We start from the raw sequence: 18,532 nt of genomic DNA, 5'->3' as shown, positions 1-18,532 counted from the left end.
GGTGTGCCTTCGCTTCCATGAATTGCAGATATAAGTAACTGCCAACTGGAGTTCCCAGTTAAGAACCAGCATTGCTCTCTGAAGTTCTGGACATGGCACCAAGAACGCAGTTGCTGCCTTTGTGAATGACGGGTGAAGGCCACTGCCCCGGAGGGCCGGGGTCTGTCGGGACAACTGCGGCTGGGGTCGCAGCCCTGGCCTAGCTCATCTGGGGAGAAGGCTGCCAAACCCTGACCCAACTGCCAGAGAGGGCCCTCAGGGCTGCACAGGTCCTCGGCAAAATGAGGGAATGAGGACGGGCTGGCAAAGCTGGTCTCTCCGACATTTTGGTGTTAAAATGGGCTTTCCTTTATTAAATTATTATTAAGTCACATTTATAGTAAATAAAAGTTGTTATTTTTAGATAGCCTTAACTTTGCAAAAATAAAAAGCCATTTTTTTCTTAGGACTCCCATCCCCAGCTTTTTAACTTAATTTTACTGGTCTGAACCTAAAATCCTGGGAAGCACATACCCAACCCACCTCTTTATTTTCTTGTATGTTCCCCTAAAATATAAAGCTATTTTTTTTTTATTAGAAAAGTAACATAACATCATGATTTTGCAAAAGAGGTTAAAAAAAAGCAAAAAACTATTTTCTTGCACCCGAACACGACCACTGTTGCATTCCATTGTCTTCTCTTGAAGTCTCATATATATAAATAAAATTACCACCATATGCATAGAAATGGCAGTAATTATTGAGTCCATACAATTTTACATCTTGCTTTATCAAGCAACATCATATCCTAAGCATTCGCCATGTTCCACAGTCACATCAGAAGCATTATTCATTCATTCATTCATTCATTCATTTATTTATTTTAGGGGATTGATCTTATTATTTGTTTATTTTATGGTGACATTGGTTAATGAAATCCGGTAAGTTTCAGTTGTACATTTTAATAGTAAGGCATATATGTATTTCCATTGTGTGTTCACCTCCCATAGTTAGATTTCTTTCTGTCACCACATATTTGACCCTCTTCACCCCTCTTACACTCCCCCTTTACCCTCTGATAACCACTGACCCCTAGACTATTGTCAATGTCCATGAGTCTCTGTTTGTCCTGCTCATTTGTTGCTTTTAGGTTTCTATCCCACATATAAGTGATATCATGTGATTTGCAACTTTTTCTGTCTGGCTTATTTCACTTAGCAGGATTATCTCGAGGTCCATCCATGTTGTCGCAAATGGCAGCATTTCATCTCTTCTTATGGCTGAGTAATATTCCATTGTATATATGTACCACAGCTTCTTTTTCCAGTCGTCTATCGTAGGGCACTTTGATTGAGAAGCATTATTTTAAATGACTTGTCATTCTATTTTGTGATATCTGTTCTATCGGATATTTATATCGATTCCACTTTAAGTGATATCAACAGCCTCACCGCAAACATCTTTCTGCAAGGAGTTTTGTTTTGTTTTGTTTTTTCCCCCTGTATCATTGTTTATTTTTGTGGCATGGAATCCCAGAAGTGGAATTCCTGGGTCAGAAATTATAAATATTATAATAACACCCAACACTACTCTCTAAACGGCTTTCTGAAAGGGCTGGCTAAATTTACCCCATGAGCACTGTTTAGGAAGTCAGTTTCACCATTGCTGCTGATACTGGGCATTTAAAAAAAATTGTTATGCTAATATCTTTGACTAAAATAAATAGGACTGCATCGTTGGCTTATTCTGCAATTCTTTGATTACTACTAAAATTGCTCCTTTACCCTCGTTTTGCTGGTAGGTGTATTTTTTTCGTAATGTGCGAACGTTTGCAGTTTCATAAACTCGAAATTTTCTTTGTAATTTCTCCTTTGGTTTTTAAATGTAAAAACCACCCCTCCTCTAGAGGCTGGATAAATATCTAATTCTACGTCACCTGCCTCACGCGCTGTCCCTTCAGCTTGCTGATGAGGAGTCTCCTGGAGGCCCAGAGAGGTTCAGTGACTCAGCTGCAGATTTCACACAGGAATCTGGCTATGGGTGTTTCTGTGGCCACAGGCGACGTACATGACAACGACCGCTTTCATGAAGGGTGGTTTAAAATTAAAATACACACACACACACACACACACACACACACACACTAATAAAACAAGGAAATTTAAAGGGTGATGGTAAAAGAATGGGAAGTCATCAGCACTGACAATTACAAGACTAATCATTACGTTTAACTCTGAGCTTCCTGAAAGCCAAGGCAAAAAGGGAAGTACAATGAGTTACATAACTTTCCTTATATGACAAAGAAAATTTAAGGAAGATAACATGTTTTCTGTACCAATCCATACAAGAAATTCATCTAATGACTCAAGAGACCTTATGCAATAACAAGATCTGCAACATACATAAAATGTTTTTTTCCATGTGGCTTTTTCTTGTTCCAATCCCACAAAAAAGGCAACAAGCTACTGTGGAATTTGGCAGTAGACACAAGGATATTTACAAAGCAGACCTGAATTACTGCTAGCGGTCAAATTAAGCCAGCACCCTTCACAGGATATTAGATTTATAGAAAGGAGAAAAAAAGCATCATGGTTGGCATTAGTAAATCAAAATCGTGAAACTTAATTTCTCATAAGTAGTATGTATAATATCGAGACTCGGCTCTGGACACTGAAAATACCCATCAAAGGAGATAATAATGTTTTGGAAGCTACAGATTTTGATCTGGGGACTCCTACTCAGGGAAGAAATTCCTGTGGTCAGGGTTTGGCCCTGGCAGAGAGGCTGGGGCGGGGTGGGTCCACTTTGGTTTAATCATTTCTTGGAGGACCCAAAGCAGTCTCAAACTCTCATTAGGCCTTGATCTGGTTCCATGTGGGCTCAGACCTCTCCCTGGAAGCTCTGAGTCTGGCCCAGTGTTTGTGGGCCATCCTGGGGCGGGGGGCGGCGGGGGGTTGCCTTCAGCACCGCCTGGTGCTTGCTGGGCCTGGCTTCACCTAGCCAGGGTCAAGACGCCCAGTGCTGGGGTGCTCTGGTGGGAAAGTCCAAGGTGGTCAGCCTGAGAACTGACACAGGAAAAATTATCTAGGTCCTGTTAAGTAAACTAGACACAGAAGAGATCAAGGAACAGGGGAGTTGTGGGTACAATTATTTACACGCTTCCTTTAAAGAGTGGCTGCACCCAGATTCTTTACAACCATTTGATTTACACAAGATTTTTCAGAAACAATTATGCTGTGTCTAGGGAGAGATGCCCAGAGGGTCTCGAAGTTACAGGGCTGTCCCAGAGCGGAAGGCGTGGCGGGGGGGGGGGGGCGAATCGGGGAGGCGAGGCCCGCCCACCTCCTCTGCCCTCTATTCACCGCAGGGCTTGACATCTCAGCACAGGTTCACCTGAGTCCAGGACAAGCAAACTACCCCAGGTACAATTTCACTTTATTTACTCAACATAAATGTTCTTCATGTGTGCTTTTAAAAATAAGAACTGGGACTTTGTCAATAAACAATTAATTTAAAAATACTTCGTTCTCCTTAATGGAGCCAGATGCTAGTGTTCTATTGCCATCTCGTGGCCGCTGGGAGTACTGCAGCCCAAGGCTTTCAAAGCCCAACAGTTTTGGCAGGTTTCTGTCCTTCCGGGGGGCTCCCAGGTTCTGTCCCGCCTGGGGTCTTTGCATCCCAGTTACTGGCAAGGACATCTCCACAGAAAGTGACTTTAGTTTCATCAGGGGACCCGCGCTTGGTCCCCTGTGCTCTTTCTGACTATGACCCTGTGCAGCCCCTCTCACGCTTGGCAGCTACAGGGACCCCAGTTTTTTCTGATCACTCCCAAGCTCACCCGCCATGAGCACTAAAAATTGAGCCTGAGGCTCTCCACCTGCGGTGTCCTCCTCTGCTACCCTCTTCTATCTCCATCCTTGCTAGAGGACAATGTTCTCTGACCTGTAGGGCAAAAGCCCAGCTAGTTCACAGCACATCCACCTATCATGATATTGTTTCGTTCTCCTTAGCTCTCGTGTGAATGAACAAAACTCCTGCTTAAACCCATGCTCCACTGGCTCCCCTGGTTCCAGCTTTCTGTTGCTTTTGCTCTGAAAATCTCCAGGGTGCAGTTTCCTACTGTTCTCTTCCAAGCACATGCCCAGCACTCTACACAGGGGACCGTCCTTTCAAAGGCCGAAAATGGCCCCAAACAAGGGTGTCTCCTGTCTTAGGGGACAGTGGGTCTCAGACTGGACTGCACATTGGGAATACTGGCGAGGCTCCCTTGAGGTTCTAATGGGCCTGGTGGAGTCTCTGCCACTAGGATTTTTTTTAAAGAATCCCACCATACCCCCAGGTGACTCTCCTTTGCAGCCGGGAATGAGAACCTCATCCCCGGGGCTCGCGGGGGTGGGTTCACTGATGGGCGGCCACTGGTCGCCTTCCTCCCCTTCACTACTCACCTCTGATGGGCCCTACTAGTTAGTTCTCTGGATCACCGAGTACATCCCTGCACTTTCCTTTAAAAACAATTTCAGTCTACAGCCATGCTGAACAAGCCTGATCCCGTCTGATCTCAGAAGCTAAGCAGAGTTGGGCCTGGTTAGTACTTAGATGGGAGACCACCTAGGAAGACCAGGTGCTGTAGGCATAGAAAAATAAAATAAAATAAAAATAACGGATTGTAAGCTGACAAGGTCCTTGCAATCTGCAAGGTCAACCAAGCAAGGGTTGCCTCACCTAAAAATTAAAAAATAAAATAAAAACAATGTTGTTTCAGACTCTTCAAGCCATACATACTCACTGTGGCTAATCATGAAATCAGAGAAAAGTATAAAGCAGAAAATAGACATTTCACTCCCCCCCCCCCCAACCAGTGATTTATATTGGTCTGCTGTGGTTTGGGGTCCGCAGGTTAACAAGCAGGATCCTCTCCTGCTCTTTCTTCAGTGTGGTCATCTATTAAGGGGGTCGAGTCATTCTTCATACAGAGCGCTGTCCCTGTGGCCGAGGACACACTGACAGAGCACTTGCAGTACGTGGGCACTGCGTGAGGCCACAGGGACCCAGAGATCTCCATGTTACCCTGCAGAACTGTCATCGGTCCAGTCCGGATGGAGGGGGCACAAGACACTTTGACAGATCATTTTCAAAGCCTTCTCCATGGGTCCCAAGTACCTTCTTTTTTCCTTTTATTTTCAGTTTTCCTGGTGATTGACATGTTAATCTTTGCTGTTATGGCTGAGGTTTCCTCTGGTGCAGACAATTTTCTATGTTTTTCCATGGAGCTTAGACTATTCACCCTCCCTCTGCATGTCCTCCAGCAGTAAGTCCCAAGAAAAGCCACCCTTTCTCCTTGAACCCTTCAGTAAATGAGGACACGTGTCTGAACCCAGCACGGTCAGGTGGTAACTTGGGGGGGTGGTGCAGGGAGCACCTGCCGCTCTTTCCTTTCTGAGAATCAAGCCACTGGCCCTCGGCCGCCAGACTCTTCTTCCCGCACAGCTCCGGGGTTCGAGGGGTGAGTTCTGGCCTTGAAAGGGGCCTTCAGTGGAGAGTACCCCGGCTACCCTGCCCCCAGGCCTGTCATCGCCGCTCTCAGTGGATCTGCAAGAACTGAGCCAAACGTTGCCCAGACCTTCCAAGCCAGCCTCAGATGAACTCCGGGCTGGCGGAAGGACACTCGCTGGGTGTTTGCCGGTGTGTGACAGGGCCCCACAGGCTGGGAGACGCTGATGGCTACAGTTTCCCTTTAATGAATCATGGTGGCTATGCTAGTCACAGCTGCATGATCTTCTCAATGGTGCAGAACTGGCCATGTGGGGTTTTGTTTTTTATTTTTCGAAACTGAGGGCAAACGGTCACGCTGTGCTATGGAAACAGGGCACACGAGGAACACACACGGCACCGAAGGAGGGGTGCCAACACCCGTGGGAAACATCCCATCAACTTGGAAACTGGCTCCCTGGGGGTCCCTCTGCCCTCAAAGCTTCACAGAAGGGTAAACCTCAAACCAACACCGCACACAGCTGCCTCAGGGCCCCTCTGGCAGGCGATAGGCAACTTTACCGAGAGGAGAGCAGGCGGGAGAGTACCCACCGGCCAGGTCTCCCCGTGGTCCAAAGACCGGCGGCGCTAGGACCCCGCATTCCGCCCGGAGAGGCGCGAGGACCCGCCCACTGGGCGGGACCAAGGATGGGAAAGGCCCGCAGGCAGCAGGGTGGAGCAAAGTGCAGAGTTTCGGACGCAAGGCTCCCACGCGCACCCCGCGCACCCGGGGCCCTCTGGACGCCCTCCCTCCAAGGAGACGCAGGCCTTGGCCAAGAGCGATAAACAAAATCAACAGTGCGGAGGGTGCCTGCGGGGTTTGCAGGGGCAGTCTAGCTGTCCCCACTGGAAAGGGAACATTGGCTCAGGGTTCTGTAAGCTCCCCCAGCCCACCAGGGGGCTCACTGTCCCCCCAAAACGGCTCAGCCCGGAAGGCCCAACACATGTGTGTCCCCAAGCGGAGTTTTGGCCCTTGGCGCTTCACCTGCCTCCTCTTCTCCCTTCCTCGTTCCCCTCTGGTGCTGTGACGGGCTCAGTCGTGTCCCCCAGAATTCTTATGCTGAAGTCCTACCTCCCAGGCCCTGGGGATGAGACCGTGACCACGGTCTTTAAGAGGTCATTCCCTTAACGTGAGCTCATTCGGGTGGCCCCAACCCAATCTGACTGCTGTCCTTATAAGAAGGGGAGATTGGGACATGGAGACACCCAGAGAAAAAAACGTGTGAGGACACAAGGAAAAGGCGGCCACACGTAAGCCAAGGAGAGAGGCCTCAGAAGAAACCCGCCCTTGGACACCATGACCTGAGACTTCCGGCCTCCAGGACTGTGAGGAAATAGATTCCTGTCGTTCGAGCTGCCCAGTCTTTGATGTCTTGTACATACGAGGGGTCACAGGAACAAGAGGAGGAGGAAGGGGCCCAGGCCAGGCCCCAGGTCAGGCCCTCGGAAGCCCACGTTCCTTAACCTTGAGGAGACCCGAGTATTTCATGAGTGCTCACCTGCTGCTGAAAGAATCAGCTGTTCAAAATGAAGTTGAGAACCCCAACTTCCCCAGAACTGGAGGTTAGAGAGAAACCTAACCTTAACGAAAGTCCGAAGAACGCCAGAGACACCTGCCTACAGATGGTGTGTCATGTCCTAAACAGGAGGCAGGCCGGGGACTCCCGTGGGCGCCCCCAGGTCACAGAGCTACAACCTCTTAATCTCTGACACTGTCTGATCGTCAGGGGCTGAAGCAGGGAAGGAAAGAACAGGAGCTTTCTCTCCCCTGAGCAGGGCACTCACGGCTCCTCGGCGACCCCGATAAAGAACCATAACCCAGTCGCCTTTCCTTGAAGAGGTCTGGGCGGGACTTGGGTGCTACGTGAGGGGTGGGACCCGAGTCACGCACCCGCCTCTGCCACAGCTGTGGGGGGCCCACACGCCTCCTTCTGGCATGCTAGGGCGGCGCGCACACGGCCAGCTCCATACGCCTTACCTTCCCGCCTCCTGGCTGGTGCTTCAGATTTTCAGTGGAGCCAACCTTGGACCTGATGTTCTTCAGGTCTGGCATGGGCACGGGGGCGGTCTGCAGGCGGCTCTTGGCTGAAGATGGCGACTTGGGTGGTGTGCGGACCACTGCCACCTTCTTGGGCTCCCGGGTGGGCGGGGTTGGCAGGGATGGGGTACGGGAGCGACTGCCAGGGGTGCCCGGGGAGCCGGGGCTGCTGTAGCCACTGCGATCTCCAGATTTTCCAGATTCACCTGGAAAGGAAGGAGGGAGTCAGGCCAGGACTGCGTGTGGGTGGGAGTTAGCCGAGGTCCTGAGGGTCCATTCTCAGACCCGGGCATGGATTAGACAGGTGGGAACAGACCGGAAGCTCAGCTAGAGCAGCAGGAAGTTGCCCTTGAGCCCATACTAGAGAAATGGCTCCTCCTAATGTCCTCGTCGCTTGGGGATAGAGACACTCTATTTCCCAGGAAAGCAGCTGTGCGGTCACCAAGGACCACCCAGAGAGGGGACCACCTCTGCCCATGGCCTGTGGGTCCAGAGATGGGCTCCAACCAGCTGTGTGGGCTCAGACAAGTCACTTCCCCTCTCTGAGCTCAGGGTCCTTAAGTCGAAAAAGGAAACAGTTCTAACACCGGCAGTAAGATGGCCAGGTAGGGGAGTGTGTGCACTCTGTAAGATTCTAGTACCGTTCCAGGTGGACTTTTCCCTGAATAAGGGCGATGCGAGGACAGGACCCAGAAAGATCCATGAGGTAGACACACCCGCACAGACCACGCACAAGCAGAGGAGCAGGAATTCTGACTGTTGGATTCAGGCTCAGAGTCTCAGAAGCAGTCCTCCAGCTCTAAAGGCTATGCCAACGAACAGCCACACACAATGGGGGTGCCCCCCTCAGAATTACCTCTCTCAGATTTTGCACCTGCAGGGGGTGGTTTTCTCTGCTCTTGCTTGGTAGCTTAAAAAGAAAAATCCACAGAAAGCCTCATTATAATCAAGCTTAAATGGGGCCCTAATGAGTTTTTCTCCATGCCGTGGGCACCTGGCCATGCCCAGCCGCGCCATGTGGCAGAGGCTAGCGAGGCGGGGAGGGCGTTCAGGAAACAGGGCCCTTGTCTTTCAGGAAACAAGGTCAAGAGGGCCCATGGGGGCATCTGTGCACCTGAAGGTTGCCACCGAGGTGAGCAGGTAAGAGGCGAGGGAGGAATGCACGTTCTTGTTTTCAGTTAGGGCTCTAGTTAGTTGTGTGAGTCAACTCGTATAATGTCGAGTGAAAAAAAGCAGGATCAAAATCAGATATAAAATCCAGTCACCATTCTTTAATTACCCATATCATATGTATTATGTACATGAGAAAAACACTACATGACAAACAAACCAACAGGCCTTCACCAGCAGCTGACCTTGCAGGCACCACCCTGTGGCAAACTCGGGCTTATCACCATGGCACAAACACATGCAGCAGGCGAAGGGCTCTGGGCTGCCACTTGGGGCCAACAGGCAGCTGAGACACCACTGAACCAGCCTAGGCTTTCACACAACCCACACGAGCTCCATAGTCCCCCAGCACCACCCCAGATCCGACGCAGGCCAGATGCCCCCTGAGCAGAACCTAGACCCAGTTGTCTGGAACATATCACAGTGGGAGACGGGAGCTCGGCCTGGCTGTCCTCAATCCCCCCAAATCATATATAGCACCACCGGAAGCAAGATCATGCTACTGAAGCTTTGCCTGGTACTCAAAACCGACAGGTTTTTACTCACAGGAGCCCAGGAGAGTGGACCCAGCTTACAACTGCTCAGCTAAGACCCTCAGGTTGTCAGAGTGTCTCTGTCATCCTCAGCTAGTCAACTGTGCAGAGGCTGCAACCCGTGCGGAGTCGCTCATAGTAACCTATCCAGGCTGCTGCTTTGTCTCCAAGGAGAGCGCACCACCCACAATTCTCAGCTGGGGGCTGAAGAATGCCTCCCAGGAGGTGAACTTGGGGTCAGAGAAGCTCAGAGAGGTCTCTTTCCTGCCACCGTTTAGTGCGTGGCTGCATCTTTCTCATGCATAAAAGAGGCTGGTTAGTCATGCAAACTTTCAGAGCCTCGATTTCCTTATCGATAAAAAATGAGGATTCAATATCTACCTCAGTAAATTGTCAAAAAGATTAAAAATAAAATGACTATTCGATGACTGGTAAGCTGCAGGCATTGACTAACTACCAGAGGTTAGCAATTGTCCAGGACCTTGAGAGATGAAGATTGGAGTCCAGAGAACATTCTTCTTACCGGTGCCTGGTGGGGTCTTTGGCGATGGTGTGGTTTTCGCTGGAATCCTGGTGGCATTGGCCGGGCCTTTCTGGCCGGGAGGGGCGGCTCCCCGGGGTGTGGCAATCTTTGTTCCAGTTTTAGTGTCTGCCCCCTGTAAACCAAAGCATGGCAGAGGTGGTTTTTATGATTGGGAAAGTCGCCGTCACCTGGGGTCGATGCCAGCCCTACTCAACCACTTTGACTCGGAGCGAAGCTAAGACTGAGGTGACCCTTTGCCTGCTAGCTGCAACAAACGTCTTCTACAATCACAAATGTCTGCTGGGCACACACATCCACAGCCCCACCCAAATGCCAAGCGCCCTATCATTTCCTCCTACAGGAATTGTTTACATGAGTTATCAGCATGAGTTGTGCTAATTAATGTATTTTATAAAAGAAGCAATAGAGCTTATAGCGCCAGTCAGGTTCATTATCCACACAGGGTCGACCACTGGGAAGGACATTAGAAGACCATTCCTACGTGGACACCCATTTCCCGGCTCTCCTTAGGGATTTACTTGACTGATGCTGGTTGGTTTCACCTTTGAAGATGCTGTTGAACCTGACCAACGGTGCTAACAGAACTGGGTCATAGTCTTTTGTTCTCTCCCCAGCAACCCTTTGGTTTCGGGAATCCTTAGGTGTGCTAAGAGCCCTTGGCGGGTGAAGAGCAGCATCAAGTAGCCAGCCAGCCCAAGGTTTGAGAGCAAGTACATAGGCATGGCAGGCCGATCGGGGGCGGTTGCTGGGTCTGGTTACCCAGTCCATAACAAAAACTCAGAAAGGAAACTGACATTAACCAAGGACCTCAAGATGGTTCCGGAGGGAGAAACACTGTTGCACAGTGATGCTGTCCAAGCCAGGTGAGGACCATCTAGAAACTCTCCTTACCCAAGTCAGAAACAAGGGAGCCCAGTTAAAGCGGTGGTTTTCACACCAGGTCGTGTCAGGTGCCTTAGGGGCTGCTGCTATGAGGGACCAAGGGGAATCGAGAAAGATGGCCCTGAGCCCCCATCCCTGTTTCAACCAGAATTGTAACTGTTCTGCATGGTGCTTCTAGGTAAGAGCTCATCTGAAGAAGAGTCTTTGCAGCTAAAAATACATACATTTGAAAACCACATTAGAGCAGCCTGATTCTTTTCAAAGGTGGTTTCCTTACCTTGACTTTCATCGCCTTTGCTCCAGAACTGCCAGTTCGGGGTGTGACAGAAGAGACGTGTTTAGGAGAGGAAGATGGCTCTGGGCACACGGCAGGGCTGGAGGGTTTGATCAAAGGGTCTGAGCTACCAGGAGTGGGGCGTTTGGGGCTAAGGCAAGGCCTATTTTTCAGGGTTTTAGCAGAGGAAGGTGTGGATGTCTTAAACATAAACATAAATAAAATCAAAATAAAAGTCAGCACATGGGGGAAGAAAAAATCAAACTGAAAAAGGACAGTAACTAAAAATAAATAAGGCAGGTAATGGTTTACAGCAGTGATCTCCAAACTGTTTGGATCATGTACCCTTATCATTCCTTCTCATCAGCAAGAACGAAAAGTGACCAGACACCCTCATGTACTCGTGGTTATTGATCAGTTAACACGTAGACTATGATGCCACTATACGATGTACATTAGAAAACGTACTTGCGACGTAACTTTTAAAAGAGAGACAAAAACGGACAGAAGTTCTAGAATGTTCTTTCTCTAGCCCATTGGATTTTCTTCTGCACCCCCACTTTGGAGACCACTCACTTACAGGTGTTTCATGCCCCAGAAGTTGATGGGGATCACCAAAGTATATGATTCTAGGATGCCCCTCCGGGAAACATCTCCAGTGCATCCTGGGCCAGAAGCACCCCCACTTGCTGCTCGATTCCAGGTGAGGTGCTCAGGCTGGACCACCAACCCTCGGCCCTCTCCCGCCATACTGACGGATTCATACTTGCTAAAACCAGGATTGCGCCTGTTCTAAGTCTTAAAGATTCTGCCTGACACCGCTTAGGTTACACACACATGCACACACGCACACGCGCACACACACACACACACACACACACACACTTTCTGATTAAAGTCTCAAATAAAATTAAACAGGATCTGGTAAATCTTAACCTGGCCAATGTTTACCCTGGAACATGTTCCAACTAAGGAAATAGCTTGGGTGGGACAGGCGGCCAATGGGACAGGTGTCTGAGAGCTGGACGACGTCACAGAGGCGGCTGCACTTGATGGAGGATGGCTGGCACCTGTGGTTTGTCCTAACTGCCTCTGGGGGACTTTGACCAGGGTGTGTGGCCCTGGTAGAAGACGGTGTATTGGGGGTGGGTGGGAGGGGCCACACCTTCAGGAATAAAACCAAGAGGCCAAGTCTCGAGGTGTTCAGCCTTGGTGAGGAGGGCCCAAGGGATGGAGCAGGGGTGTGAGGGAGGGATGAAGGCTGAGGCCCTGGGGTTGGTAACGAGGAAGAAAAGCCGGGAGTGGGTATGGACGACCTCTCCTTCCTCAGGCACACAAGACAGCACCCCCTACCTGGCCAAAGTTCCTGAGAGATCTGACTGCTCACTGTGAGGCTGTGAGCAACTCCAGGGCAGGGCCATTGTACCCATGTGTGTGAATGAATGTATGAATGAATGGGTGTATCCTTGAGGCCGGGATTCCCCTAACATGCACCGTGACTGGCAAGCAGCTATTGCTACTGCTTCAAGCACCCCGGGCAGAGCCCCCAAGTCCCTGCAGCACCCTCCGCTGCCTCACTGGGATCTTGCGATGGCAAACCCTGACTTCCCAAAGGACAGGCACTTCCGGGAGTGGCCCCCAACACACTACCAAACTGCTAGAGCTACAGCCTGTGCCTGGGGGCTCCATTAGAACTCCAGGGCCGATTAAGACCTAGACCTTTCAGGCAAAATTTATAAGGTGATTTTAGGTACCTTTAGGACTGACTCAAGCATACGTCAAATAGACACCTTGCAAGGTTTCAAGATGGCATCTAGGGCGCCGAGGCCACCCTAACAATTAAGGTGTCAGGTTTCTCCCCCTAAGTCACCCCCCACCCCACCTTGGAGCTCCGCAGGCGCCAAGCCAATCTGCTCAGAGTTCTTCAAAGACACTGTGTCACTGCATGCTCCTGGGCCCCGGCTTGTGCCCTTCCTACTGGGATGCCTTTTCCCACCCCTGCCTCACCAGCCCTCCTCCATATTTCCTTCACAGCCCGCCTCGCAGGTCCTCTCTCCTTGGGCTTTTCTAGAACCTTCCACCTTAGGTTGGAGAGTACTTCCTTGCTTAATGTTCCCTCGGCCCTCTAAGTAAATGATATTTTCCATATCTCTTAAATATATGTATGGGTATGTGTAGATGTACTTACTTGCTGAGCCTAGACCTGTGGAAGGTGTTCGATGCACACAATTCAAACTTTATTGTTCAAACATACCTTCATTTACCGTGCATGTCTCATTTAAACTACGCTAATGCGACTGCAGTTAGGAGGAGCATTGATTCATTAACTTGCCGACGGCCCTTCCCTGGCATAAGCACCAACATGGATAAGTACTGGACTTTAAAGAGTTTACGTAATGACACGAAGCACTCTGAAGGCCAGTGGTATTTCGGTGACAAGCACGTCGTAAAGGACAGTGAATTCAGATATAAAGCACGGCTCCCCGACAAACTGGACGGCGGCAGACAGCGTCACGGTTTCGTCCACTTACCTTGGTCTTCTTGTCATCGTTTCCGGTCCCGTCTTTGCCTTTACTGACCATGCGAGCTGATAAAATATAAAATGAGAATGTGCGTCACACCCCCTTGCACGGGTCACGGGAAAAGCTCGGTGATTTCTCAGGGTCGGTGTAACGTGTTTGGTTCGACCGGGGTCGGTGGAAAACTGTTGGTTTTCTCTCCCCTTGAATCTGTCAGGACTCACTCTGTTAGTATCAACACAGCACGCTGGGGTCATTGCTCGGAGCACCCTGAGGAGGGGGCAGCAGGCTGGCAGAGGGTGGGGACATGCAGAGGGAACTGTTCCGGGCGCATTTTGGCACAGGGTGGTCAGGGAAGGCAGACAGCGCAGGCCCTGGCTCTCACAGGGTTCCTCCCTGTCTCTGCCAGGGTCAGCCTGCCCCAGCCTGGGCCAACCCCTCTCCAAGGATGGACATTTAAAAGGGCCACAGATGGGGCATCTCAGCCAGGCTCTGGCCCCCTTGCAGGAGCCCTTTCTCGAGCTGTCACCCAAGGGTCAGGGTGAGTGAGTTGGCTGTCTTCCCAAAGCCCAACCCTCACTAATGGGGCCTTCGGCACCGGCCCCAGAGGTTCTCCAAAGAGCCCATCCCACCCGATCCAGGCCTGGAGGGTCTTCTCACTCTACAGGCCCTCCCTGAGTGGCTAATCCTTGCCATTTCCCCAAATTAGCTGCAAACTGAGTTAGCAACAAATGCCCTGCAGGTTAACTTCAGGATTTCAGGACCAAACCATTTGACGGCTTTTGTTTAGAAAGCCACACCCCCTGGTGAAACCAATCCATTTCTCTACTAGCTTCAGCTCTAACTCACCCTTTCCTTCGATTAACATTCATTGTTGAAGATTGATTATAGATTTGTCTTCGGAGTCAGTATCTATTCCCCCTGCCCCAAGGACAACAGGGCCCCTTGAAACTTCTCACTGGCGACTAGAGTGAGCGGCACTGATGATCTAGTCCAGAGGTTTTCAAACTTTACCATGCAGCAGAATCACCAGGAGAGGTTGTTAAAATACAGTTCCCTGAGCCCATCCTGAGACTCTGTAAGACTAAAGAGGGACCAGGAATCTGCATTTTAAGGAGAGCCTCAGATGGATCTGATTCAAATCTTTTGCTCAAATAAACCATTATCATCCAAGTCACAACCAAACCATCTGCTAGATCAGCATTTCCCAGACTGGGGTACTACTGAGCAGGCCCTCTTTCAGGAGACGTTAGCAGGTGGGATTAAATAATTCTGGGAAATTCATACTATGGATCCTTCTCAGAGGGTCACAATGTGTATTAGGATATTAAAGGCTCTGATAAGTCCTGCCGTAGCAAACTCTATTTAACTTTGTTTAGCCTGTTTTTTCCAAACTTACAGGACCACAGAAGTCTTTTTTTCTCCTGGACACATCTATCGACATCCAGTCGACAAGATTTCAGTAAAACACCATTTCAGGAAACAGTGCTATAATCTGTCAAGCCAGTTATTTGTCCCCTACTATTTTGGAACTTAGGATATTTTAAAAAAGGATATAGGATATTTTTTCTGTCTTAAATTTTAAAAACAGTTTCCTTCATTTACAATATTTCAAAATTTTCTTGACAAGGGGAGTCTAATCAAAATTTAACAGATGCTTGCAAATGACAGCTTAAGCAGCATCAATTTCTGAGCCCTGAAATAATTCTAAAATGCGAAGGGTCCTAAGTATATAAATATGCCTGACTTATGGTCATGAGGTGCCCTCTGAGATACAAACTGTCCTCTGCCTAATAGGACACAGGGACCCTGACACTCGGGAACCTCCCCTTCCACCTCTCCAGGTCCCAAAGGGCTGCTGTGGTCGTGCTTCCCAGAGCTCGAGAAGGGCTGAGGCTGAGCCCCTGAGAGCTCAGCACAAGCGACGAGGAGGTTTTGCTGCTGCTCCTTGTCTGTCCTGCCACAAGGCGGGGCAGGCGGCGGTGGGGCTTGCTGGGCCAGAGGCTCGCCGTAGGCTCTCGGCCACCTCCAGATGCTCGCGTGTGTGTCACCTCCTGCCCGTGAGGTGCTGTCCACTGACAAGAGCAGCAGAAGATAGGCTTGTGCCCCCTGCATCTCTGGGAGAGGAGCACACCGCTCAGAATCTTCTGGAAGGTACTGCAGGATACAGGGAAGAGCATCCTTTCAGAGCAGCCCTACCTGGATTTGGAACCCAGCTTAGTCACTTATGACTTGATGCCCTTCAGACAGTTACTTTACCTCTCTGGGCCTCAGTTTCCTCACCTGCAAAGTGGGGTTAACGATGCCCCCTTGGGAGGGCTCTAGACAACGAATTTAAGGCACATAATAAGCCCTCAGGAGTGGGAGCAGCCGTTATCCTTTCTGGAGGGTGACCCGCCATCCTCCTGTGGGCCGACGGACCATTGTGGATAGGTCAAGTGGCTGGAGAGATGAACAGGGCAGAAAGCACTGGGTGGGGGTGTTGGTGACATGCAGAGTGGCGGGCAAAGCGTGAGGAGAGCACGTGCGGCCGAGAGCCTGAGGGGCGGGAGGAGGCCGCAGCGGGGTGAGCAGCAGGGCCCAGGCGGTCAGTCCAGTGGCCGTCCCTAGGAACTTTGGAAGCAGCGGGAGTGAAGAGGGAGCCGGCAGCTCAGTGGCAGGGCCTGCAGCCTGGGTGGCCCACGGAGGTGCCAGGAAGGCGTGAAGCAGCTCTGGACACAGACCTTTCAGCTGAGGGACCCGGCTGACGGGCTTTCCTGGCAGACCAGCTGCGGGCTGCTTTCCAGACGGTTCTGGAAGGTCAGTCTTCCTTGTGTCCTCTCCCTCGGACGGGCCCAGGGGAGCTTGCTCCTCTCCGGGGCCCCCTGGAAGTGCAGTGCCTTCCCAATCCACCTCGGAACGCCCCTGTTCCTTCTGCGCACTGGCTCTGATTTCCACGTGGAACGTGAACTCGGGGGGCCCGTCATGCCCTTCCGCCGCGGGCCCTGCACTGGGCCCATCGGGCTCTGTGGAAACTTTGGGGAGATCGACAGGGAGGGGGATGGCACCCTCGGCTGGGAAACCGGGGGTGCCAGTGGCTTCTCTGGAAACCGTCTGTGGGGATGACCCCCCTTGGGATGGGGAGCTCTGCAGACCTGGGGAGACCTGGGAGGGAGGGGAGTCCTGGGGTGAGGACTCATCGATGTCACGGTCCTCATCGACCTCCTCGCCCCGCAGCCTCTCTTTGCCCTGGTCCCTCTTTGGAAGTGGCCCCTCCAGGCGCAGGTCTCCCAAAGGTTGGTGTTCCAGCGAACCCAGGCTATGGCGGCTTTGCTCTGTGACCTCACGTTCTGCCCTTGAAGGCTGGTACGTGGCTTCTTTGGGGCCTTCGGGCAGGATGGGAGCCCCAGGCATGTCGGACACGTGCTGGTAGGTGAAACCCAGGGCCCTCGGGTCCGCAGCTTCATCTCCACCGTGCCCTGGCTCTCTGAGAAAGCTTTCCTGGACGACCTTGACACTTCCAGGCTCCGTCTGCAGATATCCGGGGTAGGCGGGCTTCGGAAAAGCCAGATCCTCCACGGCCCGGTCTTCTTGTTTTGGTCCCCACTCCTGGTGGGGCTCCTGAGCGCCTCCTGTTAAAGGAGGTGGTTGGTAGATGGGAAGATGCTAGGAATGGCAAGCGATTGCCAGGACGGGAGCTTCTGGCTGTTTCTCCCTCAGAGGAAGCATGGAGACCCCAGAAGCTTCTCTGCCCTGTCCAGGCTGGACCTGAGAGCTAAGCCCACAGGCCAGGGGCCTCTCAGGCAACTTCCTCTGCTGGCCAGGGACTCCCAACTCCTTCGAGTTTGAAGAGGCAGCAGCGACAAAAGGTTAGCAAGGGTGCATTGATTGTTTAAGAGAAGGAAGATACTCTTGAAATAAGAAATAATAAGTAAACGGCATCGCAAGCCCACCTGACGAAGAAAAGGAGCACCTCTGGGCTCACCCTCGCTGCTTTCGTTGGCTTGGAACGGAAGCTCTCTTGCTCTGCCTGCCGCCAGCTCACCATGTGGCCCTGGATGAGCCCCTCTCCCCTGCGGGCCTGTTTTCACAGGCTCTGGTTGGGCTCGGAGCACGTCAGCCCATCTGGGGCTGCTGGCCCCTCTGAGGGGCTGCCTTGTGCGTACTCCTCATTAAGCTACAGAAGTTTCTCCAACTCTCTAGGGACACTGAGCACCCAGAAGACTCTGGCTTCTAGCCGGGACCTGGCTTGGCTGCAGTGAGGGTCCCCTTTCCTCTCTCTCTTGTTCTGTTCCCCCCCTTGGCCAAATGAAATGAGCGGGGTCCCACGAAGCAATCCTACTTCAAGCCTGTGCTCTGACAGAGGTGGAAAATGCAACACTGATCATCATCGGGGCTCCTGTCTTCACTGAGGCACCTGCTGTAAGGTTCCTCTAAACAAAAACACGGTTCGCACTTATCCGGGTCGTGGATCACGGACAGGCCTTCGGCACAAGGTGAGGCCGACCGCCGCGGCAGTAACGGGCTGTGCGTGGCAAGGTCCCAGCCTGCCGTGGCCACTGCTTTCACCTGGCCGCACGCCTTGCTGCGTGCCCGCCCAGCTGATGGAGGGCACGCTTTGTTTCTTTTGGTTCATTCATGCTACGTTCGTGTGAATCCTAAAGTGCCTGACTGTGCATGAAGGACGGAAGAGTTATGCTCTTTGGTTCTCCTGATAAACGTTATTATTATTTTTTAAGCTCCTAACCCTTCGACAATCCTACCTACTCCCAACAGAATAACCCACACAACTCTCCAGCTTCCCTCGAAACAAAACCTAGACCCCGAAAAGGATGCAGGGGCTTGGAAGAGAAAGAGATTGGATGAGGGCATGGGAAAGAGGTGGAAGAATGCGTGTGTCCACACACATGTGCAGCTGTGGACACACATGGGTAACATGTGACCGCCCCTCTCCCCTCAGCCTAGCCACGTCAGTGTAGTTGCCCGCTGGCTCACTGCCAAGAGGCCTGGCCATGGCTCGACTTCTCCTCCCACCCCGACTCAGGGCCTTGAGCTCACAGTCTCATTCATTTCATGTTCCCAGCG

At 51.3% G+C, this 18,532-nt stretch overlaps 1 protein-coding gene and 1 pseudogene across 14 annotated transcripts in view; one reads left to right on the top strand and one right to left on the bottom strand.

The window, feature by feature from the left end:
• MAPT (microtubule associated protein tau) overlaps window positions 1-18,532 on the bottom strand; it is an 86,294-nt gene that overhangs the window by 9,901 nt on the left and 57,861 nt on the right. For 6 of the 14 annotated variants that reach the window (XM_016139836.2, XM_016139838.2, XM_016139837.2 and 3 more), the window contains 3 exons: window positions 13,481-13,536; window positions 9,773-9,905; window positions 7,487-7,752 (listed from right to left, as the gene is read on the bottom strand). In XM_016139836.2, coding sequence (XP_015995322.2) covers window positions 7,487-7,752; window positions 9,773-9,905; window positions 13,481-13,536 — 455 coding nt within the window. Of the gene's footprint in view, window positions 1-7,486; window positions 7,753-9,772; window positions 9,906-10,952; window positions 11,151-13,480; window positions 13,537-16,191; window positions 17,080-18,532 lie in introns of all 14 variants that reach the window. The other 8 variants (XM_016139832.2, XM_016139829.2, XM_016139831.2 and 5 more) reach the window with 3 other exon arrangements.
• LOC118604659 lies at window positions 4,499-4,612 on the top strand (annotated as a pseudogene).

This window comes from Rousettus aegyptiacus, unplaced genomic scaffold (genome assembly GCF_014176215.1).
Source record: "Rousettus aegyptiacus isolate mRouAeg1 unplaced genomic scaffold, mRouAeg1.p scaffold_m13_p_6, whole genome shotgun sequence".
Taxonomy (NCBI): domain Eukaryota; kingdom Metazoa; phylum Chordata; class Mammalia; order Chiroptera; family Pteropodidae; genus Rousettus; species Rousettus aegyptiacus.
The sequence above is the reverse complement of the archived record's forward strand: the minus strand, read 5'-3'. Positions and strand labels throughout refer to the sequence as shown.